The sequence below is a fragment of the Leucoraja erinacea genome, chromosome 10 (genome assembly GCF_028641065.1).
Source record: "Leucoraja erinacea ecotype New England chromosome 10, Leri_hhj_1, whole genome shotgun sequence".
NCBI lineage: Eukaryota > Metazoa > Chordata > Chondrichthyes > Rajiformes > Rajidae > Leucoraja > Leucoraja erinaceus.
The window spans coordinates 61,074,052-61,093,752 of record NC_073386.1 but is presented as its reverse complement, the minus strand read 5'-3'; the positions used below and the strand labels follow the sequence as shown (position 1 = coordinate 61,093,752).

General features: G+C 43.2%; 1 protein-coding gene across 2 annotated transcripts in view; it reads right to left on the bottom strand.

Moving 5' to 3' along the window:
- Window positions 1-19,701, bottom strand: part of tada1 (transcriptional adaptor 1) — a 48,494-nt gene that overhangs the window by 11,698 nt on the left and 17,095 nt on the right. For both annotated transcript variants that reach the window (XM_055642458.1, XM_055642457.1), the window contains exons 5-6: window positions 17,908-18,117; window positions 3,988-4,139 (exon numbers count right to left, since the gene is read on the bottom strand). In XM_055642458.1, the coding sequence (XP_055498433.1) occupies window positions 3,988-4,139; window positions 17,908-18,117 (362 nt within the window). The remainder of the gene's footprint in view (window positions 1-3,987; window positions 4,140-17,907; window positions 18,118-19,701) is intronic.

The following is a 19,701-nucleotide window of genomic DNA, read 5'->3' as shown; positions in this document are numbered from 1 at the left end:
AACATGAGGACCAAAGTTGTGCTAATGAAAGTCAATGAAGACATTATGAGACCGAGAAACAAGAATCAAACTGTTAGAGACATCAGTCAAACCTTAGGCTTACCAAAATCAACTGTTTGGAACATTATTAAGAAGAAAGAGAGCACTGGTGAGCTTACTGATCGCAGAAGGACTGGCAGTACAAGGAAGACCTCCACAGCTGATGACAGAAGAATTCTCTCTATAATAAAGAAAAATCCCCAAACACCTGTCCGACAGATCAGAAACACTCTTTCAGGAGTCACGTGTGGATTTGTCAATGACCACTGTCCGCAGAAGACTTCATGAACAGAAATACAGAGGCTACACTGCAAGATGCAAACCACTGGTTAGCCGCAAAAATAGGATGGCCAGGTGGCAGTTTGCCAAGTAGTACTTAAAAGAACAACCACATTTCTGGAAAAAGGTCTTGTGGACAGATGAGATGAAGATTAACTTATATCAGAGTGATGGCAAGAGCAAAGTATGGAGGCGAGAAGGAACTGCCCAAGATCCAAAGCATATCACCTCATCTGTGAAACACAATGGTGGGGATGTTATGGCCTGAGCATGTATGGCTGCTGAAGGTACTGGCTCATTTATCTTCATTGATGATACAACTGCTGATGGTAGTAGCATAATGAATTCTGAAGTGTATAGACACACCCTATCTGCTCAAGTTCAAACAAATGCCTCAAAACTCATTGGCCGGCAGTTCAGTCTACAGCAGGACAATGATCCCAAACACACTGCTAAAGCAACAAAGGAGTTTATCAAAGCTAAAAAAATGGTAAATTCTAGAGTGGCCAAGTCAATCAACCGATCTGAACCGAATTGAGCATGCCTTTTATATGCAGAAGAGTAAACTGAAGGGGACTAGCCTCCAAAACAAGCATAAGCTAAAGGTGGCTGCAATGCATGCCTGGCAGAGCATCACCAGAGAAGACACCCAGCAACTGGTGATGTCCATGTAAAGGATATGTAACAAAATACTAGACATGTCTATTTTCATTTACATTACATTACTGTGTCCCAAACATTATTGGGGGACTATGTATAAACACTGCTGTAATTTCTACATGGTAAAACCAAAATGTATAAAAATGCCCTTTATTAAAATCTGACAATGTGCACTTTAACCACGTGATTTTTTCTATTACAAATCTCAAATTGTGGAATCAAATAAATGACTGGTCTTTGTCACAAACATTATGGAGGGCACTGTACTAGGGACAATTTACAGAAGCCAATTAACCTACAAACCTACATGCCTTTGGAGTGGGAGAGAAAATTGGAGTTCTTGGCGAAGGATGTGCTGGCTCTGGAGAGGGTCCAGAGGATGTTTACAAGAATGATCCCAGGAATTAGTAGGTTAACATATGATGAGCGTTTGACGGCACTGGGCCTATATTTGCTGGAGTTTAGAAGAATGAGGTGGGACCTCATTGAAACGTATAGTGAAAGGCTTGGATAGAGTGGATGTGGAGAGGATGTTTCCACTAGTGGGAGAGTCTAGGACTAGAGGTCATAGCCTCAGAATTAAAGGACGTTCCTTTAGGAAGGAGATGAGGAGGATTTTCTTTAGTCAGAGGGTGGTGAATCTGTGGAATTCTTTGCCACAGATGGCTGTGAAGACTAAGTAATTGGATGGATTTATGGCCGAGATAGAATTTTGATTAGTTAGGTGTCAGAGGTTATGGGGCGAAGGCAGGAGAATGGGATTTGGAGGGAGAGATTAATTAGCCATGATTGAAAGCAAAGAAGAATTGATGGGCCGAATGGCCTAATTCTACTCCTATCTCTTAAGGTCTTATGAAAAAACCCATGCGCTCACGGGGAGAATGCAAAATCTCTGTATAGACAACACCCGCAGTTAGGATTGAACCCGGGTCTCTGGAGCTGTAAGGCAGCAACTCTACCACTGTACAATTCTTCTGTAAGTTACAGAAGAGGACAAGCACCTTGTCGCACATGATCACAGTGAGCAAAAGATTCATAAACAAGACAAAACAGCAAACACCCTACAGTAGGAAACCATGTACAAAACGACACGAAGATGCAACAATGAATTTTACCTTCAGACTGGCTAAGATACATCAGTAAATATGCCACAAACCAACAAGTCACTCAGCAGTTTTATATTAACTTTTATTTCACATGGGTCAAACTCAATGTTGCCACTTAGTTAAAGTGACTACAGTAGGAACTGAAGCAATCTGCAATTATGTTCTATTCTTAATGTAGAAACATATCAAGCACACTCTTAATATGTGAAGCAAATAATGCCAAACAAAAAAGAAATATGTGATCAAATGACTTGAAAGTTTTCAACTTCTTGCCCGAATCCTATTCAATACCCTTGGAGAAAGCTTACCAATATCAATTCTTCCACAAATTCTCTAATGTAAAGTTTTCCAAAGGTTCACAACCTTCTGATTTGAAATCATCCTGTCCGACCTCCATTCCAAATGTACACTTATCCTAAATTCACGAACATCCCAAATCTAATTTCAGATTCAGCAACCAAGGGAATCTAACCTGGTCCTTTGTCAGCATCTAATATTTCAATAAGAGTACCAAATACCGAATTTGTGCATTCTCCCTGTGAGTCACAAGCTGTGACCACGTGGGTTTTTCTGGTTTCCTCCACATTCCAAAGACGTGCAGGCTTGTAGGTTAATTTGTTTCTGTAAATTGCCCCTCGTGTGTAGGATGTGAAACTGGAATAACTTAGGATTGGTGAACAGGTGATTATTGGTCTGTGCGGACTCCATGAGCTGCTGTCCACACTGTATCTTTAATTAAACTAAACCTCACTCATTTAAATTAGAGCAAAAATAAGTCCAATCACTAAATCTTTCCTCAAAAGACAGCTCTGTCATTCCATGAGACCAGAGCTGAAGATGGAAAAGTAAGTACAGTGAAGCAAAGTGTGTATGTAGCAAAGTGTATAATTCACCTGGAGCTTCAGAAAGCACATATAATGATCTGTAGTTTAAATTCCTTTGGTTCTGAGAATGGAAAGAGAGTGGAGTGAAGCGTTACAGCAACACAATATGTGGCAACGTAGAATTCACCTGCAGCTTCAGTAAGCACGTGGACCACACACGGCCTACAGCAGCAACGACTACGCTTGGCCAGGCTGACCCTGCAACGCCGCCAGGGCAACAGAGCTTCATGGTCAGGTCAAGACCCCTGCGCTTACAACAACTGGGACTTGAAAATGGGGCCAAACTGGCAACTCTGTGTACTGTCTCAGTGTACTACTACTATACACTTGTACTCTATCTGAGATGCTTATCTAACATGAATCTAAGTGCTTATGTATGGTGATATGTACTGAACTGTATACAAAAATGAATTTTGCTGTACTCGGTACATGGAATAAATAAAGTACCACCCCATACCATGCCCGTTTAAATTCCTTTGCTTCTGAGAAGTGGAAGGAAGGGAGTAGGGGAGGAAGCTAAGCGGAGGTAGGTAACTGAGGACTGCGCCAGAAACCCAAAAATGTTTGTTAGTGGCCAGAGGAACTCAAGTAATCCAGAGGTCGATTTCAACCCCTGAATTTAAAAAGGTCACTGCAAAGTCTAATTGATTCTGAAGATGGGAACAAAACACAAAGTGACTGAATGAAAGATATACATTCCAAACCTATGCCATATACTACCACAGCTGGCTGGAGAAGTCAGCAACAATTTATAATGCAGGTGAACTGAGGGAAAAACAATTATTACCTGACAAGATTAAAATAACTGCAGAGATTAAGAGCAGTGACAAAACCATTAGTTGTGAACTTTTATGGCGTTCTCTCACAAATACACGCTAACCTTTTACTTTCCTATCTATGTTTTCTTCAACAAATTAATTATGGATTACTCTTACAAATACATATTAAGTTGTGTTTTTTCTTATTTATAGTTTCTTCAACAAATTAACATGTCAATATACGTTTGATATATTCCTTACCAGTCAATAATGTTGTTGTAAGCAATAATGCTGTTCTTTAAATATGGCTGGGGATTGATGCTACTTCCAAACGCATATTTAAAATGGCCGTCACGTAAACGGTATGATCTTCTCCTGGATATCACTGCCGTTAGGATGTCCTTCAGGTGATTCTGGGGGATGTAAGACAATTGTTTGCAATTACAACAGAAAATGCAGGAAAACAGTAGTGACTCTGCAAAGGGAAACAAAGTTAATGTGGAGGATTTTTCACATTCATTATTCACCATTCTAGTCCTTTAATAATTCAAATAATTTCAGGAAATGGTCCAGTGATTTTGTTTTCTCAAATCCCTTTGAGGACAGCTGGTAGAGTGAATACGAAAGTGAGATAACAAAGGTGAACGTGTGATCAATGGTCAGTGTGGACTCGGTAGGCGAAGGGCCAGTTTCCATGTTGTACCTTTATTAAATTAATACGTTATTGAGTTTTCGTCACATTATTTACTTAGTATTTTGTGTTGTGTTGGTTGGGCTAGTCCTGTAATCTTCCCAAAGCCGTATTGAGTTTAATTTAATTTATAATTTGTACTGAGGTACGGTGAAATGCTTTTTTGTTGCCTGCTATCCAGTCAGTGAAAAGACTATACATGATTACAATCAATTTTACATCGGCAACTAAAGATACAGAACTGAAACATGTAGGCTGCTAGTGTTCTCTCTGAGGTATGAATCCCTGTCCCCAACTTGCAGGGAAACAAGCTACATATCTAAAAAGACAGGACCCAGAGTAGCAGCATGCATCGTGGGCAGGTCTTAACAACCCTACCCACAAATCAGATAAAATAAAACTCTGATTTAGACTTGAGATAGTGCAGAAACAGGTCCTTCGGCCCACTGTGTCAGCGCCGACCAGCGTTTAACCCCTTAAAGGGCTTTCTCACGGTGCGACTGACGCAAGACTTAACAAGAGTTTAACATCGTGGGAACCTCCTGCGATAACAGTACGGCATTCGTGGACCACCGAGGACCTCCGTGGCGCTAACGGCAGGTAGTCGTGTAACTTGTTAAGGTCGGGAGAAAATTCAAACATTTTTGAATTTCTCCAAGAGTGACTTGAGCAGCGTTGCAACATTGTATGAACGCAGATGCCAGTGCGATATCCGTGCGATATCCGTAATGACTCTTGCGGGTACCGTGGGAACTCCTGCAAACGGTAATATGGGTTGAGCACAACACCGGCTGAAAGGAGGCCATCGAGAAGCAGATGTACGCCTTTGAAAATTTTTGGGCATTGGCTTTTTAAAATGTTTTATGTAATTTATGTGTCTTGAGTTCTATGTGCAAATCCTTTTCAGTTCCAGGTATCAGAGCGTTGGAAGCGATGCCAGAGGCCACTCTAGCCTGCTAGGATGGTCACTGCACTCTTCGGGCCAGTGCAGGGGTGCGAGCGGATGGCCAGCGTAGACCACTGGCAGCAACGTTACCCCACCCACGTGGCCGATGTGGTCCTGGTGTGCCGGCAGCTGTCCGAGCGATGGCTACAGGTCAGTGCCCCCCTTCCCCTCCCTCTCCAACGCTCACCCCCCCCCCCTTCACTCACCCCCCTCCCCATTCCATCCCCCACCCCCCCCCCCCCCCCCATCCACGTGCCTTGATGTGTCAGCAGCTGTCCGAGCACCACCTGTGGGTGTAGAGCCCCAACCCCCGATCCCCTCCCTCTCCCCCACCCGGGAGAGAGGGAGGGGCGGCGGGTGGGAGTGGGGAAGTGAGCGAGGGGGAGAGACGGGGGGGGGGGGTAGAGGGAGAACAGTTGACTGTAAACTATCACAGCTGGAATCTTGCTTTGCTTTACTGTGCTGTCCCTCTGCTGATGCGGAATACCTCCCTACTGGACTCCTCGGTCAGTGGGGTTTTCCACTGGTCTGGCAATGAGCAGATGACCAAGTTCCAGATGGCTTGCACCATGGCAGACGTCTTCAGACTCCCCAATGCCCACCTGCGCCCGGTAAGTGTGTGTGGGTGGGGGGGGGGGGGGGGCAGGCTAGAGTGGCTGAGTGGCCTCTGGCATCCTGCTTCCAACGCTCTGATACCTGGAACTGAAAAGGATTTGCACATAGAACTCAAGACACATAAAAACATAAATTACATAAAACATTTAAAAAAGCCAATGCCAAAAAATTTTCAAAGGCGTACATCTGCTTCTCGATGGCCTCCTTTCAGCCGGTGTTGTGCTCAACCCATATTACCGTTCGCAGGAGTTCCCACGGTACCCGCAAGAGTCATTACGGATATCGCACGGATATCGCACTGGCATCTGCGTTCATACAATGTTGCAACGCTGCTCAAGTCACTCTTGGAGAAATTCAAAAATGTTTGAATTTTCTCCCGACCTTAACAAGTTACACGACTACCTGCCGTTAGCGCCACGGAGGTCCTCGGTGGTCCACGAATGCCGTACTGTTATCGCAGGAGGTTCCCAAATGTTAAACTCTAGTTAAGTCTTGCGTCAGGTCGCACCGTGAGAAAGAGCCATTACACTAACACTAACAAAAGGGTCTCAGGTCGTCTTGGACTCCATGCCACTGGATCCTGACCCAGATCTGTCAAGGACCGTGGGGTGGCAGTCTGTGCACGTTAAACAAAGTCACGCACAGACGTCCAGGACAGTCGTACTCGTTTCAAGTGACCGCCGATGATGATGACACTTCCACTATCCTACTCACTCGGGACAATTTACAATTTTTACCAAAACCAATTAACCTACAAATCTGTATGTCTTTGGAATGTGGGAGGAAACCAGAGCACCCGGAGAAAACCCACATGGTCATGGGGAGAACATACAAACGTCTGCAGGCGGCACCTGTAGTCAGGATTGAAACCAGGTCTTTGAAGCTATACCGCTGTGCCGCATTAATATCTGATAACTAGCAAGACAGCCCTCCAGCTTTTCTTGATGTCAAGGAGTTTGAAAGCTTTTGATTGCCCTGACATTTAGAAGCATTCAAAACTAAATTGTACAAAACATTTTAAAATATATAACCATATAACCATATAACAATTACAGCACGGAAACAGGCCATCTCGACCCTTCTAGTCCGTGCCGAACACATAATCTCCCCTAGTCCCATATACCTGCGCTCAGACCATAACCCTCCATTCCCTTCCCATCCATATAACTATCCAATTTATTTTTAAATGATAAAAACGAACCTGCCTCCACCACCTTCACTGGAAGCTCATTCCACACAGCTACCACTCTCTGAGTAAAGAAGTTCCCCCTCATGTTACCCCTAAACTTCAGTCCCTTAATTCTCATGTCATGTCCCCTTGTTTGAATCTTCCCTACTCTCAGTGGGAAAAGCTTTTCCACGTCAACTCTGTCTATCCCTCTCATCATTTTAAAAACCTCTATCAAGTCCCCCCTTAACCTTCTGCGCTCCAAAGAATAAACTATTTCCTTAATGTATGAAGGCTCACTACAAAATGCCTTTGGCTCTTTAGGTTGCAAGTCTTCCATATGCCACGTTATCTTTCATTATAACAAATGGCATGTATAAAATACGCTGTACCAAAATGGCCGCTAGCATTTCACTATGGATCACAGCCCTCTTGGCATTCTCCCACTCCATTGTGTTGTCAAAGGGATTACTCTGCTCTGTAAGTAACTGTGAATTATTACCCTGCATATTGTAGACACAAAATGCTGGATTAACTCAGCAGGTCAGGCAGCATCTCTGGAGAGATGGAATGGGGGACATTTCGGGTTGAGACCCTTCTTCAGACTGATGTCAGGGGAGTGAGTGAGACAGAGATAGTATGTAGTCGAAGACAGTAAGACTGGTGGAAGAACTGGGAAGGGGAAGGGATGGAAAGAGGGAAAGCAAGGGCTATTTGAAGTTTGAGAAGTCAATGTTCATAATGCTGGGGTGGGGTGTAAGCTACCCAAGCAAAATATGAGGTGCTGTTCCTCCAACTTGTGATGGTCCTCATTCTGACATTGGAAGAGGCCCAGGCCAGAAAGGTCAGATTGGGAATGGGAGGGGGAAGTTAAAGTGTTGAGCAACCGGGAGATCAGGTAGGTGAAGGCGAACTGAGTGGAGGTGTTCAGCGAAACAATTGTCGAGCCTGCGCTTGGTCTCACCGATGTACAGAAGTTGATACCTGGAACAGCTTTCCTACACACCATGCATATTGTGTTCCCCTCATAATAGCTTCAAAAGCCCCAGCAGTTCCAAAGAAGTCACTTTCATCAAAATATTGCGGCAATAACATGCTGGAAGTAATTAACAAAAGTAAATTGGTGGACATTAGTTTTAGAGATACAGCATGGAAACAAGCCCTTCAGCCCACTATCTTCACACCAACCATCGATCACACTAGTTCCATGTTATCCAATTTTCTCATCCACTGGAGGCTCACACACTGGAGGCTCTTTAGAGAGGGCCAAATATCCTACAAACCCACACGTCTTAGGGATGTGGGAAGAAACCGGAACACCCGGTGAAAACCACAGGGTGAACGTGCAAACTGCACACAGATAGCATCTGAGGTCAGGATCAAACCCGGGTCTCTTGCGCTGAGGCTAGAGCTATTCATTACATCTTGCAGTATCTCAGTGCAAGCTTGCCTTAACAGCACTGAGAAAGTCAACAATATAAGAAACAGTTACCATTTCAGTGATTCAAATTGAAGATGACCAAAGACCAAATATTTAGAGTATTGTGTTCAGTTCTGGGCACCATGTTGTAGGAAAGGGTACAGAGAAGTTTTATAAGGATGTTGCCAGGACTCGAGGGTCTGAGCTATAGGGAGAGGTTGAAGCGCAGGAGGATGAGGGATGATCCTATAGAGGGTGTATAAAATCATGAGAGGACTAGATCGGGAAGATGCACAGAGACTCTCACCCAGAATAGGGGAATCTAAGACCAGAGGACATAGGTTTAAGGCGAAGGGGAAAAGATTTAATATAATCTGAGGGGTAACTTTTTCACACAAAGGGTGGTGGGTGTACGGAACAAGCTGCCAGAGGAGGTATTTGAAGTTTAAGAAGCAGTTAGACAGGTACATGGATAGGACTGGTACATGGATAGGACAGGTTTGCAGGATATGGACCAAACGCAGGCACGTGGGACATGTTGGCCGGTGTAGCCAAGTTGGGCCTGTTTCCACACTGTATAACTCCGTGACTGTGTGACTCTAAGCTGTAACTGAAGGAGTCTGCAAGGCTCATTAGAAATATTGGAAAAGGGAGATTAGAACAAGGGTAGGATCTTTAAAATCATATGGCCATAAGTGATTGTAGAATTAGGCCATTCGGCCCATCATGGCTGATCTATCTATCCCTCCTAACCGCATTCTCCTGCTTTCTCCCCATAACCTCTGATACCCGTACTAATCAAGAATCTATCTGTTTTAAAAATATCCACTAATTTGGCCTCCATTGCCTTCCGTGGCAAAGAATTCCACAGATTCACCTCCCTCTGACTAAAGAAAATTCCCCTAATTTCCTTCCTAAAAGAACATCCTTTCATTCTGAGGCTATGACCTCTAGTCCTAGACTCTCCCACTCATGGAAACATCCTCTCCACGTCCACTCGATCTAAGCCTTTCATTACTCTGTAGGTTTAAATGAGGTTGCCCCTTATTCTTCTAATCTCAAATCAAAGTGCTTAACAGTGAGCTGTTGAGTTATAGAAACATAGAAACATAGAAATTAGGTGCAGGAGTAGGCCATTCGGCCCTTCGAGCCTGCACCGCCATTCAATATGATCATGGCTGATCATCCAACTCAGTATCCCGTACCTGCCTTCTCTCCATACCCCCTGATCCACTTAGCCACAAGGGCCACATCTAGCCACAAGGGCCACATCTTATCGGGATCATGTACAAGTTAGGATGATGATAATAGATTAACTTAGAGGGTAGAAGACAGAGTTTATTCCAAAACATTGCTGGAGTAACTCAGTGGGACAGGCAGCATCTCTGGAGAAACTGAATAGGTGATGTTTCAGGTCGGGACCGAAACGTCATTTCCCCGTTCTCCAGAGAAGCTGCCTGACCCGCTGATTTACTCCAGCACCTTGTGTCTATTTTTGTAAACCAGCATCTGCAGTTCCTTGCGTTTCCATTTATCCAGAAACAGTTTGGAATACCAGGTCTAAGTGTTACACAGAGATAGCAGATGAGATGAGTTGAGATGGAGTGAGGCAATAGTAGAGAACAATATAGGCAACTAGACCAAGTGCAGACCCGTTGTCACTGGATCTTGGACTTTCTGACAGAGAGACCGCAGTCAGTCCGTGTGGGCAAGAACACTTCAGGCTCGATCACGCTGAGCACCGGCTCCCCTCAAGGCTGTGTGCTCAGCCCGCTGTTGTTCACTCTGCTCACACATGACTGTGCTGCCAGATTCAGGGAAAATAAAATCATAAAATTCGCGGACGACACTATAGTGGTGGGACTCATCAGTGGAGATGACGAAACAATGTACAGGGAGGAAGTAGAACAACTGGTGGACTGGTGCGGCAAAAACAACCTAGAATTGAATGTCGACAAAACTAAGGAGATGGTTGTCGACTTCAGGAGGGCGCAGCCAAAGCATACACCGCTCAACATTAGTGGCACTGCAGTGGAGAGAGTGGAGAGCATAAAGTTCCTCGGTGTGCAAATAACGGACAGCCTCACCTGGTCCAGGAACACCACTGGGGTGGTGTCAAACGGGCCCATCAGCGACTGCACTTCCTGAGGAAACTAAAACAGGCCTCACTCCCCACCAACATCCTCAGGACTTTCTACAGGGGCACGGTGGAGTCTGTACTCACGTACTGCATAAATACGTGGTACTCCACCTGCGGCAACTGTTCGGACAGGAAGGCTCTGCAGAGGGTAGTGAGGGGAGCAGAGAGGATCATTGGCGTCTCCCTACCCTCGGTACAAGAACTGTTCCAGAGCCGCTGTCTGAAGAAAGCACCCAGAGAAGGCATGCACCCCCTCCACGCACACCTGGATCTCCTGCCATCAGGCAAGAGATATCGTAGCTCAAAGCCCGGACTACGAGGCTGCTAAACAGCTTCCTACCACAGGCTGTGAGGCTGCTAAACAGTCACTCTGCACCCACAGTCACTTGACTTGACTCTGCGGCTGGCACGGACACTTTAATACTGGCACTGGCCACTCGAATCAGCGGCCCCGGACATTTTTTATGATTGGTTTATTGAATTTTAACATTGTGTTTTTTTTTTACCTGCTTTTAACTATTTATACGGTTCCATCAGGGACTGGATTGTTTTTAGTGTTATTATGTGTGAAGTGTTTTAAATTTCATGTGCGATGCTCCGCTATTCACTGGGAAACGTCTTTTCATTTTGCACTGTACTAACTGTTAAGCAAGATGACAATAAAGGTGATTGATTGATTGATTGGGTCTGCTCCCCCAATGGTGTGATCCCCCAACCCAATATTCCACCATGCACCCGTCTCCTCCATTGGAACTGAGCCCGTTCCCAAATGTAAGATTGCAGCCCTCCCCTGCCTGCTGCAGCAGTGAAAAGTTCAGTGTTCCTCTCTTGCAACTTTGTTTCGAAGTGTGTTGGAAGCTGACATGTAAATGGAGAAGCCTGTTTATTTTGTGCACCTGTACTTGGGGGTGGGTGGGGGGGGGGGGGGAGAAAGGATTTGATTAAAAACATGTACTTCAACACGACGAAATGAAATGAGGAGCGGATACTTAGAATGAAAAGCGAAATGTCTACGGAAATGGAAAATATCTCGGAGATTGAGCGTCTGGATTGGGCGTGGCAATGAATCAAAGGAAGAAATGCAGCCGGCAGCCGTACATGCAAATGAATCCATTCCGATTGGACATCTGCGAGCATCGGCCATTCCGATTGGACATCTGCGAGTATCGGGCACGAATCGAAAGGCAGGAAGGGATCCGTACTGCAGGCGGACGGACGGATTTGAGTTTTATATATAGATAGATAGATAGATCATGACAGGGATATACGGTTCAAAGCCCAAGTTCAGTTTAACCAGCACCTTCCTGCCTACAAATTCAGTTTAACCAGGGTAACAACAGTCAGGTTAACTGTCAAACGGAGAGAAGGGCGGAATTGATGGCAATTTAAAAGAAACTGCGGCAGCAAACTAAGGTCATAACTGGGCAGTTCCATAAATATGTCAACCAGTAGGCCAAATTTTCAAAATAATCAAATTGGTTCAAATGTTATATCATTTTAAAGGTAAAGATGGGAACTATCAAAATATGTAAGTTACAGATACACTGGACCAAGTTCAAGGTCACCAGACTGCTCCGACGGAAGCATTCAACGACAACCAATATTTTGCCACTTGCATGTACTAATTCATTTCTTGTTTTTTCTAATAGAAAATGAAGTGAATTATGTCACTCACTATGATAGATAGAAACAGTATAACCAATGTATCCATGATCATACATTAGAAATTGTGAAACTTTTTAAAGTTATGATTTATTACTTATAATATTATATGTACGTTGGTCATGTATGTCCTTCATTTAAAAAAAGTGATTTTTAATTTTACAAAAAGACAAAGAACCCAATAAACTGCAGGATCTCAATCCAAAGCAAGTTTTTGATCCTCTGCAAAGACTGTACATTAGATTTATTTAATTATCTCTAATTAAATAAAACATGTATGATCGGACGTTCACTTTTTTTGTAAGTCCGACATCATATATTCATGTACGTCTGACACGGCATTTATGTGAATAAGTTTCTTATATGCCTTATCTTATATTTATAATGAATACGTTTCTGCCATATTAATATGCCTTAAGGCCTTGTAATTACAGCACAATATCTCTGCATCATTATAAGTGTGTAGCAATAAAACTATTTAACATAAGTGTTAATAAAACTTTGTTTCCAACACAAGTTTACTAAGATCATAATTTCAAAAGTATGAAGCCGATGGAAAAGAGAAGTTCTTGCACACTGTGGTGTGTTCAAACAGGTAAGCATTCATGTAGGTTACACAAAAAAGCTGGAGAAACTCAGCGGTTGCAGCAGCATCTATGGAGCGAAGGAAATAGGCAACGTTTCGGGCCGAAACCCTTCTTCAGACTGATCGGGGGCGGGGGTGGGTGGGGACAAGAAAGGGAAAAGGAGGAGTAGCCAGAAGGCTGGGGGATGGGAGGAGACAGCAGGGGGGCTGAGGAAGGGGAGGAGACAGCAAGGACTAACAAAATTGGGAGAATTCGATGTTCATGCCCCCGGGTGCAGACATGTAGGCCTTCATGCCTCATGATGTGATCCAGACTTCTCAAGATCCTGAGTGTCCAGCTGCTAAATGTGTCATTTTCAAGGCAACTTGAAGATATTTATGGCTTGGATTCTGCATTGTAGGTCACTAGTTCTATAAATTTTGCTTCACCAAAATTGAGCAACTGCCCCAAAGTGTTTCAAGCTTTAGCAGAACACACGTTTTGACCATGTGCATTTGTGACAACACTTACATGGACTACACTCTACATTGACGAGAAAGCATCCTTCAATCAGCACAGTCCATGTGGTATCAGATAGCGCCAGCTCACAATTCAAACAGAAATTCCTCTTTTCCAACTTGGCCAAGTGGGAAGAGGACATCGCCATCAGTCGAAAGTGGCATTTCTTTGCTACGTCCCATGGCAAGGGTGAGGTTCAATGAAGCGGTCGGTTCGGAGATTTGTTCATAGTGGAAAAGAAATGGCATCAATGCCAATTACTTCCTCTGAAGTTGCAGTTCACAGAAACCCTACCTTTGAGATCTTGTATATTTCCAAATATGCAATTGTAGAAGAGAGAGAGAGAATTTGGAGGCATTCTGGCAAACCACAATACCTGTACCAAACACGCACAAAATTCATAGTGTGCTACCAGTTGGACAACATCACTTGTTTGTCAGTGACGTGTCCAACAGTAGCGAGTAACGGCATGTTTGCATCAGAGAGAGGTTGAAGATCTCAATGAGTCCCTTGACAGCATGGATGAATCACCTGATGATGAAAGTGATGAATTACAACTGCAAATAGGAGACTGGGTGTTGGTTGCCTATCAAGGGGAATCTTTCCCTGGTGAAGTCATTGAATTTGGTGCCAACAACACTGATCTCAAGGTCACTGTTATGCATCAAGCAGGTGGGAACTGGAGATGGCCACAACACCCAGATCAAATTTTCTATTTCAGGAAAATGTTATCATCACAATTTCTCCCCCAGTGGTCGCTGGCAGCAGGGGACAGTACGTTGTTACTTTCTAAACCCTTTTCCCCAAGGTCTTCCACCCCTTTCTGTGTAAACGTGCATGTACAGGATAGCTAAAACTACCATGGTTATAATCTTTTCACATGTACCTTAGTGGTTATGTTTCTAATTCTGAGTCATTAAAATAAAAACAATATTCATTTGTATAATGTGTGAGAGGAACGAAAAAATCAATTTGCGAGAATGTTCTGCCATTGTTTGAAGGCATGACAATTCAGTAAGTGTGCTAAAGTTGTTGGATTAAATGTTACTTTCACAGTTGTATTAACAGTATTCAATTTGTACTCCAATATACAGAATTATATACCAGATCTCAAATTTATGAGCAGCTTTATTTTCAATTTAATAATTCTGAAGGGAAAAGATGTTCCAGTTCTAATGACATGATCCCAATGCACACTGTACATTAACATCTATTTGTCAAATACATTAAACCCGTTTTAATGTTGAAGTGTTATCAAGTATATGGTTAATAGTTATTTTCTTTGTTTTGTGTTGGATGAGGTTTCTTTTGTTTAAGTTTGATCTTGTTTTGTTGAGTTTTGAGATAGGTGTAATATTTGGTTGTTGTTCACAGCCCATAGAAACATAAGGTACTAGACTAAGTGGGACCCGTTGGATCCCATGTTCACACAGGAGGGCAGGTCCCCCGACGCAATATTCCACCTCCCCACCAATTACTTCAACCCAAACAACCATTTGCAGTGCATTTTTACTTCAACCCAAACAACCATTTGCAGTGCAGTTTTACTTAAAACCAACCATATTTTCATTTTCAAACCACATTAAGGGCACTCACAGTTGAGTAGACATGTGTTCAGTGTTATTCAGAGCTCAGAGAGACGTGACCCTCTGGCTTCCTCCATCTTCCAGACACTAAGTGAGGCACACCACTTCCTGGTTTTATAGTCCCTCCCCTTCCCTCCAGCAGGGGCAGCAGAGAGAATGGATACTTTTTTTAAAAACATTAATATCTCTCTGATTTTTCATTGATGGGAAAAATCCTCTGGTCCCGGAAGGTGGAGGGGGTTCTGAGCGACGTGGCCAAAAATGACGGCCGTAGGTGGCGGCGTTCTCTTTCGGAAATCACAGCACAGTGAGCCAAAAGCGGTCAAGATCAGACTTTTAGTAATATAGATTGTATTAAGTGCTATATCAATGTCATTAATATTATCAATAAGTAATGCTACCAATGGTGTGTTTCATTTGTCATGTCAGACAAAGTCAAGTACAGGTGCACAACCTTTATCCGAAATTCCGGAAACCGAAAAGCTCCGAAAAATGGACATTTTTTCCAGGATGTCGTCTCCACACCAAAGCTCGCGTTTGGCGCCAAACTTGACCCGAAACGACCCACGGTCAACCCAGGTCTGTATTACTGTAGCGGCTGCCTCTTCCCCGGAGACCGGGGAGACACTTAAACATCTGTAAATCATTGCTTAAATGTTAGTCAGACTAAATTAAATAAAATCTTTCCTAATGTTTCACCAATCTGTGATAAATGCCTGTGTCAAGAAGCTACCATAACGCACTCTTTTGTTTTTTGTACAAAAATCCAAAAATTCTGGTATGAAATATTTGATATTTTTTCAAAATTGATCAAAATAAAACTGGTACCAAAACCAGAATGGATTATCTTCGGAATATCGGAAGGTAACCCTGAATTAAACGTGTTTCAGAAGAATTTATTTAATTACGGGCTAATAATGGGAAAAAAGCTTATACTTAAATTCTGGAAAAATGCGCCGACACCAACAATAAAAATGTGGATATCAAATATGTTTGAAACATTACATCTGGAAGAGATGAGATTCCTCCTAGCAGGTAAAGCAGACCAATTCCAAAAGACGTGGTCTATGTTTCTGGACCTATTACAAATATGAGGTGCAATAGTAATTAAAAAAAAACAAATATATAAATAAGTGGTATCAGGACCTGGTAACGGGAGGTAAAACAACAAAAACAGACTTGGTTGGTAGTCCCCTTTCTGCGGAGTTTAATGTTATAATAGAGCGATTGTTTCTATTTTCTCTTTCTTTCTTTTCTAGGGTCTATTTTCTCACTTTACTTCCTTCTCTAACTTCTTTCCTAAGGGGCTTTCTTTTCCCAACACTCTTGCACTTCACGACTCTCTTGCACTTTCTTTACTTTCCTTACTTCTACCTTTTTCTTAAAGCTCAAAAAAAATGAAGCGGTACAAAAAATGTATTAAGATATATGTGTTGTGTAGGATTGTAATTTACCGTACTTCTAATAAAAATAAAATTTAAAAATAAATAAATAAATAAATAAATAAATAAATAAATGTAGCTCCGACCCCGGCAACTTTACCCCGGCTGCGCGGCGCTCCAAATCCAGCGCCGCCCGCGGCCGGACGCCCACAGCCCCAGCTCTGCAATGTTGGGAGTCGGCGGCCACAGCGCTCTGGAGCATACTGCACGGCGACCCGGTAAGGCATTGACCGCTCCCCACCTCTCCGACCAGGTAGGGGACTAAGAATTAAAGTTTCCCCCTTCACCCCCCCCCCCACCACATAAAATCCCTCCAAACTAACCGACTAACATTTAAGCAATGATTTACAATGATTCCCCGGTCTCCCCGGGGAGGAGGCAGCCGCTCCAGACTTTTCAAGCCGCCTGCGCTACCTACCTAATCTACGCTAAAAATCTTCAATTCCAAAATCCGAAAAATTCCGAAATCCGGGAAGTGTCTGGTCCCAAGGCTTTCGGATAAAACGTTGTGTACCTGTAGTTAGTAATGTAGTAAGGGCTTAATTACTAACAAAATGTCTGCAACAAATAGACATGCACACGTACATCCGACATGACAATACTGTACGTCCGACATTGTACGTCCGACACAAAGAAAAAACGTAATTATTCATTACTGGAAAGTAGAATTGACACATTATTCTTGCCATTTCTCATCATTTTACATCTAACTGAAATGGTTATGAGTGATTTTTGAGAAAAAGCCAGTATACTTCAGAGATTTGCAGTTGAATTTCCAATGTCAGAAAAACGCACTTTTCTGTGTACGTCCGACTACGTGGTGTTTTTTAAATAGTACAGTCATTATGGTGTTTGTACTATATTTATATCTATAATTGTTTTCTACTCAGTAGATGTCACATATTGGTCAAATAAAAATTCCTTGTTTGTAATTATTTTTCCATTGGCAACTCATTTAAGTGTCTGAAATGTACATCCAAAATTATGGAATTGCCCAACTTTGGTCTTCCCAGCATCCAGGTGAAAGAAACATTGATTTATTTAGTTTAGTTTAGAGATACAACACATAAGGAGGCCATTTTGCCCACCTAGTCCGCGTTGACCAGCCCATACACAAACACTTTCCAGCACACTAGAGACAATTTACTGAAGCCAAGTTAACCTACAAACATGTACCTTTGGAGTGTGGGAGGAAACTGGGGCAGCTGGAGAAAACCCACACGGTCACGGGGAGAAGGTACAAACTCTGTACAGACAGCACCTGTGGCCAGGATCGAACCTGGGTCTATGGCGCTGTAAGGCAGCAACTCTACTGCTGTGCCACTGTGCCGCCCAGCTTTACTGCTAGTACATGGGATGCAACTTTGGTTAAATGAACAAGAACCAAAATATGTTTGTAATGAAATAAAACAACATAATGCAGTACCTCCAATGCATGCACCACTGCTGCCACTGCATCTTCAGAAACATTATCCAACCCACATTCAAATGCTGTTACGATCATCCGGCCTTCTAATTGCCCTCTTGAGGGAAGCACCATGGTGTGAGTGCAAAACTTCACATCATCCTCCTCTTGGGGATCCTTCATTACAAAGTTCTGTGCCCCTGACAAAGGGTTCTGTGCTTGGAAACGATGCTGGAGGAAGATGCAAGTACTTCAGCAAAAAGCTTCATGAAATATGAAAACTATCGGATTGCTAAATTAAATGAAATGTTTACACACACACTATCTACTGAAAAAAAATGGGATCTGATCCTGGCATTAAGTTGACAAAAAAGATCAAATACAATGTTATTCCAAATTTACTATTTTTTATAAGCAATTCTAACATTATCTCCATTGTAGATGGACCAGGGCAATGTTTGGCTGAATGTTGCTGGATCTGGGTCACTGCCTGCATATACTGACCTGTGGAGGCCCATTCCTATTAATCTTCTGTACCCATGAATCAGGCTACAAGGCATGAGTTCATAAGGGATAGGAGAAGAAATAGGTCATTCGGCCCATCATGTCTACTCCACCGTTCAATCAGGGCTTATCTAACTCCCCCTCCTAACCTCACATCCATAACCTCTGTCACCTGTCTAAACAAGGATCTATCTATCTCTGCCTTAATATTATCCATTGACTTGGACCTCACAGCCTGCTATGGCAATGAATTGCACAGATTCACCACCCCCGGGCTATAGCAAGATTCAGAAGTATTTCCGCTGGACCCCCTGCCCATTCACCCTGGGTCCCATGCATCCCCTCCCCTATAAACCCCCCCTCCCCAGAGCCGATCTTGCACCCATCTCTTCCCTCCCCCTTCATTCTGACACAACTCGAACCTCGTCAATCCTCTAGCTTCACAATTCGCAACTCACTAATCCTTTTATTTCGCACCTTTGTACGTGATCATCTCTGGCCTTTGTCCAAATATCTGCCCATCACTAACCTGCCTCGCCTGTGTTCACCCATGACCTACCATGCTTTGTCCTGCCCCTCCACCCCTCTGGCTTCCTTCCTCCCACACACGCAATCAGTCTGAAAAAGTGTCCAGACCCGAAACGCCACCTATCCATGCTCTCCAGGGATGCCACCCGACCACTGAGTTACTCCAGCACAGTCTTTTTCCTCAGGAGCCTCTGATGCTCAGATTCATTATTCATTAGTTCAAGGAGCATGATTAGGCCATTCAGCCCATCAAGTCTACTGTGCTTTTTAATCATGGCTGATCTATCCTTCCCTCTCAAAACCATTTGCCTGCCTTCTCCCCATAACTCTTGATAGCCCTATCCATCAAGTATCTGTTACTCTCCACCTTAAAAATACCCTGAGAGGGATGTGATTCGGCGATGAAAATGTGAGTTTCTATCTTTAAAACCCATGGATTGAGTTAAATAGCCATCATCAGAGCATGTTTTGGTTGTAATTGTCGATGTGAGACCAGCATAGACTGATATTATTTAAAAGGTTGATGTAAATAATGGAAAAAAAACTAGTTGACCGAAACTAACTAATCAAAACGCAATAAAACAAGCCATAAACACATTAAGTTAATTAATAAGATCTTTTGTCTTCCCCATCCTCCAGGCCTGGAAACCAAATAAAGCCTCCAACCACATAACCGAGATGGAGATATGCTGGGTGACTACAATCTGCTGCTTTCAATATTTAAACTGTGAAGATTTTTATTTAGTGATCATTGTTAAATGGTAACACAGTGCAAATAAAAAC